Source organism: Nannobrachium achirus (genome assembly GCF_963921795.1).
Source record: "Nannobrachium achirus genome assembly, chromosome: 14".
In the NCBI taxonomy this organism is placed as follows: Eukaryota; Metazoa; Chordata; class Actinopteri; order Myctophiformes; family Myctophidae; genus Nannobrachium; species Nannobrachium achirus.
Genome location: NC_137821.1, coordinates 1,521,424 through 1,537,380, shown reverse-complemented (window position 1 = coordinate 1,537,380; position 15,957 = coordinate 1,521,424). Strand labels below are relative to the sequence as shown.

Sequence of the window (15,957 nt, the reverse complement as noted above, 5' to 3'; positions counted from 1 at the left end):
TTTATTTTCCCCCCTGGACCCAGGGTATGGCAGCTGCATACCCCTGCCATACCCAATTGATGCCCCTGCGCGCTCTCTCTCTCTCTCTCTCTCTCTCTCTCTCGCTCTCTCTCTCGCTCTCTCTCTCTCTCTCTCTCTCTCTCTGTGTGTGTGGCTTGCTTTTGCCTTGAGCGAGAGATTTCCATAATAAGTTGAAAGCAGCAACAGATTACACATACCATAACAGATACCATAACCCACCTCCCCACATACAGATAGGTGTGGATGAGGTAAAACAAACTGATAAAGACTGAACTATGTCTTCACAGATAGCATGAGAGAGAGAGAGAGAGTTTGCGGCCAGGCTCGTCCATAGATGTGAGAGAGTAGAATATAATTTTAGATCATTTACCAGCAGAATATGGATTTATTTATAATTCTAATTCTAATCTAATATCCTAGCAGTAAGTGTGATGTTGTGTGTGTATGTGTGAGTGTGTAAGAGTGTTTTGTGTGTGTGTGTGTGTGCGTGTGTGAGTGTGTAAGAGTGTTTTGTGTGTGTGTGTGTGTGTGTGTGTGTGTGTGTGTGTGTGTGTGTGTGTGTGTGTGTGTGTGTGTGAGTGTGTAAGAGTGTTTTGTGTGTGTGTGTGTGTGAGTGTGTAAGAGTGTGCATGTAAGGGTATGTGTGTGTGCTTATAATCCTGAAGATGTCGTTCCGTGGAGGGCGGTCTCTTCTTCGGTATCTGCTGCTGGCGGCCATTTTGGCTCTGCTGGTGTTCCTGTCGTCCTGGTGGCTCCGTGAGTAGTTTCCGCTTTCATTATGGTGTTGAACAGAAACCAGGCGGCCATGTTGGCTCTGTATCTGCTATGCTAGTTTACTGTGTCCTGTTTTACTATGGTGTTGAACAGAAACCAGGCAGCCATGTTGGCTCTGTATCTGCTATGCTAGTTTACTGTGTCCTGTTTTACTATGGTGTTGAACAGAAACCAGGCAGCCATGTTGGCTCTGTATCTGCTATGCTAGTTTACTGTGTCCTGTTTTACTATGGTGTTGAACAGAAACCAGGCAGCCATGTTGGCTCTGTATCTGCTATGCTAGTTTACTGTGTCCTGTTTTACTATGGTGTTGAACAGAAACCAGGCAGCCATGTTGGCTCTGTATCTGCTATGCTAGTTTACTGTGTCCTGTTTTACTATGGTGTTGAACAGAAACCAGGCAGCCATGTTGGCTCTGTATCTGCTATGCTAGTTTACTGTGTCCTGTTTTACTATGGTGTTGAACAGAAACCAGGCAGCCATGTTGGCTCTGTATCTGCTATGCTAGTTTACTGTGTCCTGTTTTACTATGGTGTTGAACAGAAACCAGGCAGCCATGTTGGCTCTGTATCTGCTATGCTAGTTTACTGTGTCCTGTTTTACTATGGTGTTGAACAGAAACCAGGCGGCCATGTTGGCTCTGTATCTGCTATGCTAGTTCACAGTGTCCTGTTTTACTATGGTGTTTAACAGAAACCAGGCAGCCAAATTCACGCTCCCACAATTGAGGCACCAGCACTTTGGGCGAGGGAGAGCTGTACTGCAGCTGTCAATGCAATCGTGAAATAGGCTGTGTTCTAATAAAGTGTCCCATAATGTGTCCCCATTGCAATATAAAACCCACAATACGCTATAATTAAGTGTGCCTGCCATGCAATGGCAAAACACTTATTGTAATCCGCCATACTTAAGTAAGTCAGTAAGTAAGTAAGTAAGTAATGTTCTTGCAAATTTCGGCACGTAATAACTGCCGCACAATTTACGCTACCCCCGCAATATATACATCAAATTCGTGCGGCTCGGCCGGGAATGGGGTGCTATTACTTTTCTAAGAGAAAAGTTGTATCGTTTAATTGATATTAATTTATTAGTGAATTAATTTTACCCATTGACTTATAATGGGAATCGCAAAAACTCACATTCAATATTTTTTTTTCTCGCAAACCATAGGGGCTACAGTTTCAAAACTTGGAGAGGAGATTTATAATGATATCAAGGATTAAATAAAAAAATATTTCGTCAGTTGGCCTCATGGTGGCGCTATAACAGTCCACTTTACCTTTCGGCCTGTAACTCTTGAACCGTGGGTCGGAAAATTAAAATTCCTTTTTCCCTGGATTCCTTGGGTCATGACGCATCTCCTCATATAGGCCACGCCCATTTGCGTCAGGATAGATTTTCCGCCATTTTGAATTTTCTTCAAAACACACTTTTTGCTCCTTTTCCTACATATTTTCTCCAAATGTCACAAAAATCGATACACACGATCTATGGACTCCTGCGATAAACATATTTAAACGATATTTTGATAGTCCATACCGTTCTTCCGTAACAGGGTTCCAAAGTTAGCGGGAGGAGCCCGTTTTGTAAGAAGTAGCCATAAATCACAAACGAAACATCCAGTCAACACCAAATTTTAACCACAAGTGGGGGGCGCTATACTGAACATATACCCAAAAGCATTTCCACTTCGACCCATAGGGGGCACCACAAACGCGCAAAACGTAACCGTTTCATGCCAAAATGTGTTTTTCAGGGGGAACGACCCTCTCAAAACGAAACACTAACACCAACCGCTACACGAGGTTGCACAGACTTAGCGAGCTGCAGGCACACTCAAAATTTCTTAGAAATTTTCTTTTCTAGTATTGTATGTGTGTTAAAAGTGCCTGCATTGAAAATCTTAATTTTAAATGGCCGCATGGTATATAAAGTTGCGATCAAACATTGTTTGTAAAGACCATGTATTTTTTTGTATTATTCTTTTTTCTTTGACAGAGACAGTACTCATTAATCGACATGTCAGTTTTCACTTCAATGTAAATGAGTCAGAGATAGCCATAGGCTAGCTTTCATCTGTAGTCCCTGGGCAGGCTGTACAAAAGTAGTAAAAGGCTATCCATACAAAACATACAATACATACAATACAGTACAGTACAAAACAATACAGTTAAACATTTAGGGGACATAACCATAGCAAGTTGAATGACTCCAGTGACAGATGGAGCAGATAATAACAGAATATGGCAGGTTTGACTTTCCAATTATTTCTAAAATTCTCATTTTTCTGAGATGGGTTGATTGGAGCAAATACTTCTCACGAAGCACAAAGTTTATTTTATTTCCCTGAATTTATTATGTTTTTTTCTGAAAATGTCACCAACTCTGCTGGGTAAAAAAATAATATGTACAGCGATGCTAATATGGAATGTGACCAAATCAGCTGGGTCAAATCTCAGACATCCCAAGTCCACCGGATGTTGCGGGAGTCTCCCGGAAATCAGCGTCTCCTCCCGGACACCCGTGAGTGGCACTGAACCTCCCGGAAATCCCGGATGCCCCCGCAAATGCCTGCCATATCCGGCTGGATCCGGTCTAGAACCCGATCTGCGACCCGCGATGCAAATAAATCTGTTCTCATTCGTCATCGAACTGTCAATCTGGCAAATTAATGATTGCCGTTCGCTGTGGGAGATGTGGGCGTCTAAAAGTGACCAACCACTGGTCTCAGATGCAGAGACTGGGTTCTCATTAAGCGTGAAGGATATATTCAGCTCATAACAGTAAACAGACAGGTTGACAGCTGCTTAACTCAGTTACTGCCAATTTAAATATGCCCTCGAGTGGCTTTATTGCCATTAAATCTCCATAGACTTCCATGTAATTTATAGTGCACAGATCATGCACGCCCATGCACAGATCATGCACCATGTTTGTGCAGGCTGTTCACAGCTTTCAAACAACAAAAAAAAGATTGGAAATCCGTTCAGGCATTCTTGAGATAATAGCCATTATGTTTTACATGTTATGTAAACAAAGATGGCTGCCCTGTTTGAAAGATGGGGTTGTATGGGGGTGGAACATGCAAAATCGCGATTGAAATCATGTTTACTAGATTTAATGGGGTCCAAAAAAAAGAAAAAAGTAAAAGTCGATTTAAGTCGTCTGGCAGGGAAGTCCATAGTAAGATAGTTGATCTGAAAGTCGTTTGGCACTGTATGAGTTAATATGAATAAAATAACTACTTTACAACTGTCGTTTATTTTTCGCTGGACATACAACTGGACATATAGCTGCAGTGTGTCAGCCTGTGCGATGCACGGCAACCTGCAGGCAGGCTGCTGTGTGTGTCTCACTGTGAGAGTGACAGAACGTTGTCCCAAATAGGTAAGAAAGACATCATGCAATAATTTAACCCGATTATATTAAGCCTAAAATGGTTCCGCCGCCATGCAGAACCGTTTTTAACAGTTTTTTAACCATTTTTAACCGTAGAAAAATGAGTAAAATCCGAGAAGCGAGGACGGGTGCGCGCGCAGCGCGCACGTGCACATGGGACCTCCCAGACATTCTGATCTCTCAAAGTTGGGATGCCTGAAATCTGTCTGCCTGTCTGTCTGTGTGTCTGCAGCTCAGCTGGGCAGAGACTGTGAGAGATCCTGGCATCCTTGTTTGACCTTTCACCTTCTGACCGTGAGACACGCCCACACGCACACGCACACACACACGCACACGCACACACAGAGAGAGAGAAGCATTAAATAGCTCAATTAACCCAGAAGGTGTGTGTGCGTGTGTATGCGTGCATGTCCATGTGTGCGTGCGTGTGTGTGTGTGTGTGTGTGTGTGTGTGTGTGTGCGTGCATGTCCAGCCCACGGTTGCCGTGGGATACCAACAGAGTGACAGCCAACCAGAGGCAGAGAAGGAGCAGAGGGCGGAGTCAACATCAGCTCTGCCCCTCCCACCAGAATGCCCCGGACGATCCTTCCAGGTAAAACATTATGGACGTCTTTGGTTTCTATTCTGACAAAATGACACTTTGACTTTGACAAAAGACATTGGTTTAACCCATTTAGGGCCTAGAATTATTGAATGCTTTAACCAGTGAAAAATAGCAGATATACAAGCTCACAGCGCGGCACCGAGTGCAGCGCTCCGAGCTTGTAGATCTTGCTATTTTTTTTTTAAGTCGTGAAAATGTGTGCAAATCTTTGAATATATGTATTTTCAAAGCGAACGTTTGTAACTCAAATTTTGCTTCTGGGTGGTCCCTGGAACTAAATATTTTGAGATGGGGGTCCGTGGCCAAATAGATATCATTGAAAAGGTTTGAGAACCACTGACATAGCAGTCTCTCAAGAACAGACTAACTGAGCTCCAGTTGAAGTGAAAAGGACCTTTTCTTTGACAATGGCTAAGCCAGATTGCTGACATAGATAACATAGGGTTTTTCAAAAAACCTTAGAAGGATTCAAAAGACACTTATAGAATCAGGTCAAAATTCAAATTTTTCAAATTTTTCAAAAATAGCAGATCTACAAGCTCTGTAGATCTGCTATTTTTCAATAGTTAAAGCAGACAATAATTCTAGGCCTAAATGTTGTCTTTCAGGCTCATCGGCTGCTGCTCCATCTCAGCTCTGCTCTGGGCTCTGATGATGATGTCTTGATGGAACCTTACCTTCACAGCTGGGACGAACTCATCAAGTATGCACGCACGCACGCACGCACGCACGTACGCACGCACGCACGCACGCACGCACGCACGCACGCACGCACGCACACACACACACACACACACACACACACACACAATGTATCATCTTTATTTGCATTAACATTTAACAAGAAATTCTTGAACCCAAACAATGGTAGATGCACAAACTTGGGAGATTCAAGTCAGTATGTGTCTCTGATGTCTTGGTATTCTAGACTAGAGCATCGCAGTTTAAGCCCCGCCCCGTCCTCACTCTGGAACCGGAAGCGTTTTCCCCATGCATTTCATCCGTAGACATTTCATAGAGTATTTATTTAAACCTACACCACGTTGTAGGGCTTGTAGATCAGGCTTGGGTGTGTACTTTGACTTCCAAGAGCAAAGCCAGATGTTTGCTGTTCGCAGTCTGTGACTGACTGCAGTGACTGGTGGTGGTTATTTCTGCTGTTTGTGTTTGATATAGGCCTAAACAAACCCGCTACCGTTGAGTTTTAATTCCCATCCCAATCATGATACAACCTAATGGACGGACGGACGGTATGAAAAGTGTGTCTGTGTTTGTTTGTGTGTGTGTGTGTGTCAGTGTGTGTGTGTGTGCGTGTGTGTGTGTGTGAGAGGGAGGGAGAGATGGAGAGAGAAAAAGAGAGAGATCTGTCACTCAGATACTATGCTCAGACTTGCGTCCATCAGCAGCTGTATTTTCTCTCGTCCCCCGCTGCTGTTCCAGACCAGTAGTGATCTAGAAAAATATCAAACATTTTTGAAAAGAGTCGTGCCGAGCCCGATCGCCCTGCGAGCCACTTGGCTGGGCTCAGATTGGATCTGTGAGACCTCACACTAGACGAAAATTATGCCCGATAGTCGGGCCCGATTCAGTCGCAGGCAGCCCGATTGTCGGAGGGTAATTAAAGGACAACTCCGCCCTAAATCACTTCTAGGCTCATTTTCCTACTTATATTGATCCAAAATTACTGTCCATGGGGTCTATTAGGCACAAATGCCCCTGTTGTCCAGTTTCCCCAGCAGAACCCAGCAGCTCTCATAGCATAGAGTGGAGCCTATAAGCCTATCACTTTGACACTATTTGTTGTGGTCAAAAGTGATTTTATTTTTCATGAATGTGCTACTAGTTGTCGTTACAAACACATCCATGTCATCGTTGTCCCACAAAAGCCATCACACTCTGCTAAACAGATGTTATGCTTTTATGTGTTTTACCAAGTCCCGGAAAAGATGCCCTGTGATTGGCCAGTACAGTCACTTTGATTGGCAGTTGTGCCGAATGCTCACCCCAAAACATGATTTATGAGATTGTGATGGCTTGTGTGGGACAACCAAGGCATGGATGTGTTTGTAATGACAACTAGTAATGCATTCATGAAAAAAGAAATCACTTTTGACCACACCAAATAGTGTCAAAGTGATAGGCTTATAAGCTCCACTCTATGCTATGAGAGCTGCTGGGTTCTGCTGGGGAAACTGGACAACAGGAGCATTTGTGCCTAATAGACCCCATGGACAGTAATTTTGGATCAATATAAGTAGGAAAATTAGCCTAGAAGTGATTTAGGGCAGAGTTGTCCTTTAAATGCCCCGATTGTCGGCTAGTGTGTTCCACCTTAAGCCTCTGACAAAGCCACCCCGGCTTGAGAGGAATCATGACAATAAACACAATTCTTTGAATGCAACGATGAATTAGGAAGCTGGAAAAAAGGGCAGGGTACAACACTGTGTACATAATCTTTGTCAAAAGTGCAGAAACTACACTCCCACAATGCATTGCGAACAGCGAATGTCATTTATTTCCTGGAATATATGCCATAAACAGCTCTTTAGTTATCCAGGCCAGCATATGGCCTGACATGTAGTGATTTTCATCTCTGTGGACGCTCTTATCTTCATCTTCAAAATAGCACATCATATTTGTAAAAGAAAGCCTTCCGACACCTCACTGCGATGTGCTAGTGTGCAGGTGGTTAGAAAGTGTAGCTCATGTTGTGTGCAGTGGGTGCATAGTCTGTCTTCCCTTGGGAGCGGGGTCCGTCTGTGGAGGACTTTCTCTAGTCCAGGGGTTCCCAAACTATTTTGTCTCAGGGCACCCCATAAATATTTTTTTAATCTGAGGCACATTATATTATATATACATCCCTACATTATAATTTTCACTCCCAGCAGCTTATATTTATAGCATATCGTCGTTGTCGGGTGGAAACCTTCTATGTCAAAAACCATTTGTTTTGTATTTATTATTTATCATTTATAAAATGTACTAATGGCCAATTAAACAAAGGCCAAATTGTCAAATTGTCTAGAGACAGACATTGTGAAAATAGCCGATCTACAAGCACACTGTGTGCTGTAGATCTGCTGTTTTCTCTAGTTTTGTGCAACGGTCTTGTATGATGAAGCAGGGCAAAAGACATACACATTTGAAACTTGGAGATACGAGGATTCTGCCCAACAGTGACGATATTTTAGTGATTATGTTGCGAGGAAAATGTGGAGATAACAGCCATTTTGGTTCGAACTGACTGAAAATAACTTTGTACTTCAAGTTTAAAATGATACTAAATAATATTTTGTCAATTGTCCATCTCGCAGCACCCCTGGACTGCCGTCACGGCACCCCAGGGTGCCCCGTCACCCACTTTGAAAACCCCTGCTCTATTGCAAGGCTGTGTTGGCTGAGTCTGTACCAAGTCAAGGTTTTCCTTGGGTCTGCATCACTCAAACAGTGCTCAGGTATTCTGCCACAGTGTATTCCCTGTTTAGAACTATAAAGCATTCTATTTTGCTTTGGTTTCGTGTAGTCTCTCTCAGGGGCGTCAAATGGGTATGGCAGGGGTATGCAGCTGCCATACCCTGGGTCCAGGGGGGGAGAATAAAAGTTACTTTTAAATATAAATCCATGAATGTCTCTTTGTCTATCTGTGCTGGTTATTATGTTGTTAAATTACAGTAAAATAACTACAAATGCAAAATGTTACAAAATGGTCACTTCAACAAAAGGTATTATAATTATATTCCCCAGACTTGTATTCTTCCCATCTTGACAAATGGTATATTCCCAGGTTCCGCAGGTCAGCTGCACAGGTGAAATGCATTATTGTTCATTGTGGCACGTTTACTAACATGCTAAGTTCAGCTGCACTTGAACAACCGTTCCAGGCTGCCATATCCAGCCCAAGAAACTGCAGAAACCTGGGTAAAAAACTGAAAATACTCGTTTATTTTTCAGACATTGTGAAAATGGCAGATCTACATGTGAAAATAGCAGAGCTACATGCTCATGAGCATGTAGATCTGCTATTTTCACAATAGAACCGTGTTATACAAAATGTAATGCCTCTTTTCCATGAGGAGTCCCATCTTTGCCATACCCTAGCTTTTGCTGAACTGACGCCACTGGTCTCTCTCCACTGTGTCAGGTTTTTGGAGCTGTGTGAAGCACAGGCTCCCTATACGTGGCTGTGTGGGTCTGTGTGTCTGTCTGTCTGTCTGTGTGTCTGTGTGTCTGTGTGTATGTAGCCTGAACTTTCGGCACGCTACTAGTCCCACAGTTATGCCACCACACACTCGCGCCATATGTCAAATCGACCGGCTTACTCGGGAATCGTGGGCTAGTAACTTGCTAAGAGAAAGGTTCAATAGTTTAATTGATATTAATTTATTAGTGAATTAATTTTCCCCATTGACTTATAATGGGAATCGCAAAAACTCACATTCAATTATTTGTCTCTCGCAAACCATAGGGGCTAGAGTTTCAAGACTTGGAGAGGAGGTTCATAATGATTTCAAGGATTAAATAAAAAATAATTGTGTCATTTGGCCGCATGGTGGCGCCATAACACCCCACTTTACGTTTTGGCCTGTAACTCTTGAACCGTAGGTCGGAAAATTAAAAATATTTTTTCCCTGGATTCCTTGGGTCATGACGCATCTCCCCATATAGGCCACGCCCATTTGCGCCATGATAGATTTTCCGCCATCTTGAATTTTCTCCAAAACACACTTTTTGCTCCTTTTCCTACATATTTTCTTCAAATGTCACAAAAAACACATGATCCACACACACACACACACACACACACACACACACACACACACACACACACACACACACACACAGCTCCACTTCACACGGGTGTGATTTTTTTCCTTTATGTGGTTTAGTCCAGTGGGTTTTCTGTCAGTCAGCTGTGCTTGTGTCTGAGTAGGTAGATCAGCTGACTGAGGGGGAAATCCCTGCTTCTCTCTGTGGTGTTGTGGAGCGTGTGCTGCTCACTGTCTTTCTGGTGGTTGTATGATGTCAATGCTCTCGTTTTAAGTTGATAAAGTGATAATCAGTGGGTGATGAGTATCCCAACTACTAATTGAAGCAGAGGCCGATGGCCCCCGAGTCGCATGGACAGGGTCTCACAGTCACAGCACACTGTTGGTTCTACTGACTCCAACTCTCACACATGGATAGCTCAGATCTTTGGTAACGTTCTTGGCGGCAGTACTTTCACAATGGAAACCTCCTATTGTTGTAGGATTGTACCTGTGGGGGAGTTGTTAACGTACACCTGCAGTACTTTCACTATGGAAACCTCCTATTGTTGTAGGATTGTACCTGTGGGGGAGTTGTTAACGTACACCTGCAGTACTTTCACTATGGAAACCTCCTATTGTTGTAGGATTGTACCTGTGGGGGAGTTGTTAACGTACACCTGCAGTACTTTCACAATGTTAAGGTTCAATACTACACACTGACATACTGTCATTCTGAATATCATTTCATTTTACAACTATTTCCTTTCTTATAGTATGTATATACGGTACATGTTGTTTCTTATAGTATGTATATACGGTACATGTTGTAACAACACTGTCCTATATTACAACATGACAATATAAACCATGACATCTATTCTAACAACACTGCTATGTCATTATTTCTTATAGTATGTATATACGGTACATGTTGTAACAACACTGTCCTATATTACAACATGACAATATAAACCATGACATCTATTCTAACAACAATGCTATGTCATTTCCATCAACAACTGCCCATATGCTTTTATACTCTATGTGTCCACATGCATCATTCATACTCTATGTGTCCACATGCATCATTCATACTATACTCTATGTGTCCACATGCATCCTTCATATCTCTATGACTCTATGTGTCCACATGCATCATTCATATCTCTATGACTCTATGTGTCCACATGCATCATTCATATCTCTATGACTCTATGTGTCCACATGCATCATTCATATCTCTATGACTCTATGTGTCCACATGCATCATTCATATCTCTATGACTCTATGTGTCCACATGCATCATTCATATCTCTATGACTCTATGTGTCCACATGCATCATTCATATCTCTATGACTCTATGTGTCCACATGCATCATTCATACTCACTGCTCAAACCAACACCTTCCTTATTGCCTCATTCACAAACAGAAAAGCCAAGCTAATGGTTTGCTTGGTAATTCAATGTATTCTCTATGCAAACCAGCTTTAAAAATGTCCAAGCTGGAAAAAAAGCTTGGAAATGTTTAAAGCTGGTTTGCATAGAGAATACATTGAATTACCAAGCAAACCATTAGCTTGGCTTCTCTCAGTGTGAATGAAGCAATACTCTCTACATGTACACAACTACGCATGTACACAACTCTACATGTACACAACTACGCATGTACACAACTCTACATGTACACAACTCTACATGTACACAACTCTACATGTACACAACTACGCATGTACACAACTCTACATGTACACAACTACGCATGTACACAACTCTACATGTACACAACTACGCATGTACACAACTCTACATGTACACAACTACGCATGTACACAACTCTACATGTACACAACTACGCATGTACACAACTCTACATGTACACAACTACGCAGTACAACGTAACTGAGAGGGCCGCATAGTAGCACGACCTCTAGACATGAGGGCGGCGAAACGGCCCGAACTTCTACTCTGCCCTGCATGCATTGATAGTGCGGAGAATGTATTTGTAGAATGTATTTGTAGAATGTATTTGTAGAATTTGGGGCAACAAGTCTCAGTTTGGGTGATAGTAGGCTGTTTAAGCTTAGTACGGCGACGGCAGAGGACAACCGGAAATGATCAGCGCTCCATAGATCAACCTGCCGCCGTAGCAGCCGTCTGTACGACGCCAGAAGGTCCCTTTACACGTTGTGCCTACAACGCCTGCTCCATAGACGTCTGTACGACGCCAGAAGGTCCCTTTACACGTTGTGCCTACAACGCCTGCTCCATAGACGTCTGTACGACGCCAGAAGGTCCCTTTACACGTTGTGCCTACAACGCCTGCTCCATAGACGTCTGTACGACGCCAGAAGGTCCCTTTACACGTTGTGCCTACAACGCCTGCTCCATAGACGTCTGTACGACGCCAGAAGGTCCCTTTACACGTTGTGCCTACAACGCCTGCTCCATAGACGTCTGTACGACGCCAGAAGGTCCCTTTACACGTTGTGCCTACAACGCCTGCTCCATAGACGTCTGTACGACGCCAGAAGGTCCCTTTACACGTTGTGCCTACAACGCCTGCTCCATAGACGCGTCGCCATGGCAACCAAATCGTTCAGTAAAAGGGGTGGGACCCCGTCGCCGACGGCTCTTTGCTTAAAGGGGCACTCCACCACTTTTCAACCTATGTTCATATAATTGGTCCTCACTCAAAAATAGCTTTTCTTTTTTTTTTTTTTTTTTAGAGGAGGGCTGTGGGCAGGTCAGAAACCCATCGTCTTGTGACATCATCGATTGCCAATCCAGCTTATAGAAACTGCAGGCTTTCTATTCCTGAAAAGTTGCAATTTTAAATTGGAAGCCATTGTTCTCGCGATAATAAAAATCTAGATATTTTTTTCAAAAATATTGATTATTTTTTTTTTTTGGGAAAATGATGATGTCACAAGACGATGGATTCTGAACTTCCCACAGCTCTCCTAGGAGACTTGGACTGAGTAGAAAAAAATTGTGATATTTTATCATGAACATTAGTGAGGACCTATTATATGAAGACAGGTTGAAAAGTGGTGAACTACTCCTTTAACAATTTGGACCGCAACGGCGATTGCGTCATAGCTCTCTCTCTCTCTCTCTCTCATTCATTCCTAATGTCTCTCTCCCCAGGTTCATGGAGTCTCTAGGAACCATCGTCAGCTTCTTCTCTCAGAAGGTCAGAGACAAGGTGGTCGTCATACGAGAGCTGTCACTCAAACATGGCACACTGAAACTACAAACCCCAGCACCCCATGGGCCGTCTGGACTACAACCTGGGGTCAGAGAAAGAACTGATTTATGTTCACGTTGTTAGAGGAAAGATATGTGAAAATCTGTCAATCAGCACCACTGACAGTGTTTTAGTTAATAGGCCTACTTTTAGGGCTTATATTTTTACCCCTTATTTATCCCTTTAGCCTTTTTTTTTTACTATTATGAAAAATATTTTTGAGCGGTGGTAAACCGCTCCATAGAGTGGCTGTGCGTGTGTCTGTAGCCACTTTTCCTCAGCGTTTTGCCATAGCAATATGTGTGTGTGTGTGTGTGTGTGTGTGTGTGTGTGTGTGTGTGTGTGTGTGTGTGTGTGTGTGTGTGTGTGTGTGTGTGTGTCGCCAATTACATCCTAGACTTATATCCTAGTCTTTTTCCTCACCGTTTTGCCATAGCAATGTGCTCTCTCTCTCTCATTCATTCCTAATGTCTCTCTCTCTCTCTCTCTCTCTCTCTCTCATTCATTCCTAATGTCTCTCTCTCTCTCTCTCTCTCTAGGCCTATCACTCGGTTCGTTCCATGGTGGAGGCGGAGCTCGAAGCGGGAGTGGTGGACTTCTCCCGTCGCAGCCAATCAGGTTGCAGGACCCTGCTGAGGCTGCACCGCTCCCTCCAATGGCTGCGTCTGTTACTGCAGGGTCTGATGGAGGGAGAGGACCAACTGGGCATGCTCAGAACCCCCGGGGACCTCTGCAGGTAAATTTGACGTCTTGCAACTCGACTCGGACGTAAGGGCAAAAACTTGAGACTCGACTCGACTTGAGACACGCTGACTCAGACGACTTGTAGCATGTTGTTGTTTTTTCATTTTAGGCCTACCTGGTAGCGCTAGCCCCCTACCACTATAGTCTGGTAGGAAGGTAGGCCTCCCACGCACCCGAAAGATATATTTTTCTAACCTACCTTTTTAGAATCCTTAAGGTGTCTAGTTAATGAATTTTGATGTTCACAGATCCAATTATTGTCCCATATATGTTTTTTTTAACCATGTTGTGTCCGTCCAGGATTTTTGGCTGTGAAAACGAATAACTTTAAATCAACATAGCTCCTGAACTATACATCCGACAGAAACCATCCACCCCATTTTATATTCGTCTTTGCAAGATGAATTGATTGATATGAAGGCTTGCCATGGTTCCATCTTGTTTAGTGCATTAAAACCCAAATAAACACAAAAAAGTTAAAATTCACCTAAACTGGACCACAGCAACTCCTCCCCCATGCACCCTATTGATGTATTTTTTCTAACATTTGCTTTTTTACAATCTTCAAGATGTGTAGTAAACAAATGTTGATGATCCCCACTTGAAATATTGACACATGTATGTTTATTCTGGCATAGTGTTTGCTATAGAGAATCTTTGCAAATGCAAAAAAGAGAATGATCAGTGTGTGTGTGTGTATATCTTCACAGAGAGGCCTACCTCATAGCGCTAGCCCCCCACCACCCCTGGCTGATCAGTGTGTGTGTGTGTTTACAGAGAGGCCTACCTCATAGCTCTGGCCCCCCACCACCCCTGGCTGATCAGTGTGTGTGTGTGTGTGTGTTTATCTTCACAGAGAGGCCTACCTCATAGCGCTAGCCCCCCACCACCCCTGGCTGATCAGACAGATGGCGGAGGTGGTCTTCCTGTCTCTCCCAGAGAGGAGGGTCTTTCTGGACATTGTGTGCGCTGAGGACCAGCGGCAGTTCGTCCCCGTGCTGCACGCGCTCACGCGTGCCCTGAGGCGCGTGCACGCACGCACACACCGCATCCTGGAGGCGCACGGCATGCTGCAGCTGCCCTGAGCACGCATGCACACGCACGCGCACGCACACACGCACGCACACACACACGCACACGCACGCACGCTAGGGCATTAACGACTTGTGATTTTTGCAAGTGGACTCGACTCAGTAAAAAGTTGAGTTGAAGTCGACTTTATCGTTTGATGACGTCATAACATCACACACGACCCCCCAATTATTTTGGGGGGTCCCCAGATGATTAACTTAATGTGAAACATTGTTTTCTCACTCGACTGTAAACAAACCAACATAAAGCTTAAGTGTATAGAGGGTATCTGCACATTTCTAAAGTGACAATTTAAGGACTTTTTAATATTAGAGGCAGAGATTGTGAGAATAGCAGATCTACATGCGCACAGCATGTAGATCTGCTATTTTCACAATAGAAAGTATTATTATTATTTTTTTTCAACTTCGACTTTCTCTGGTGGGAGTCAACTTGTTTAATGAAGTCGACTGAGTCGACTTGTCGACTTTTTTGGTAATGCCCTAATGCACGCACGCACACACGTTGGACTTGACCTGAATACACACCTTCCAGCAATGGGACCAGGAGTCAGGACTATAATGTACATATCCCATAGCCTGTGGTTTGTAAAATGTGAATCTGATCCCTTATCGTTATTATTACTGTTGTTGTGAAATGACATCATTTCAATAGAGGGTATGCGCATGCATAAAGTGAATGGCAAATCGAGTGGCACATCGAGTGGCAAATTGAGTGGCAAAGTGAGTTCAACGTTGTTTAACGTTGCTTAATGCAATCAGATATGACTTTTCTGTTTGGTGTATGGTCTGTCAAGTCCAGAAAGTAGTTTTTTTTGCCACAGTAGGCGTTCCCACATAACTTCCTGGTATGATGATGATGTCACACGCATACCCTCTATTCATTGTTTTTTTTTTGTGTTTTTTTTTTCATGTGTCATGTCATGAAGATTATTAAAATAACAAACATGACCAGAATAGTGCTGGTGTTTTCTTTATCATTATTTCTACTACATTTAGACTAGGTGAAAGCTCCCCTTACCCTGAACCATCTGCACTAGATTCACTAGACTAGCAGTTTACACTGGGAGTTCACAAGCGTAGGAGCTAAATCTGGCTTAACATTTTTAATTTCTATCAAATATCTAGTTACAATCTGTGGCGTCAGTTCAGCCAAAGCTAGGGTATGGCAAAGATGGGAGCCTCATGGAAAAGAGGCATTACATTTTGTATATGGTTCTATAGTGAAAATACCAGATCTACATGAAAAAAAAGTTTTGACAGTTTTATACACAGGTTTCTATGGTTTATTGGGCTGGATATGGCAGCCTGGAACGGTTGTTCAA

The 15,957-nt window shown here is 43.2% G+C and overlaps 1 protein-coding gene across 1 annotated transcript; it reads left to right on the top strand.

Annotated features, from left to right (window-relative positions):
* Positions 1 to 584: 584 nt before the first annotated feature.
* On the top strand, positions 585 to 14,626 carry gltpd2a (glycolipid transfer protein domain containing 2a; the record flags this gene model as incomplete). The annotated part of the gene is made up of 7 exons (XM_080742294.1): positions 585 to 777; positions 4,427 to 4,488; positions 4,668 to 4,787; positions 5,408 to 5,502; positions 12,698 to 12,845; positions 13,337 to 13,533; positions 14,398 to 14,626. Exons 1-7 carry the CDS (start codon positions 687 to 689, stop codon positions 14,624 to 14,626), a joined length of 942 nt encoding a protein of 313 aa, XP_080598420.1. The 5' UTR covers positions 585 to 686.
* Between the last annotated feature and the right edge of the window lie 1,331 nt (positions 14,627 to 15,957).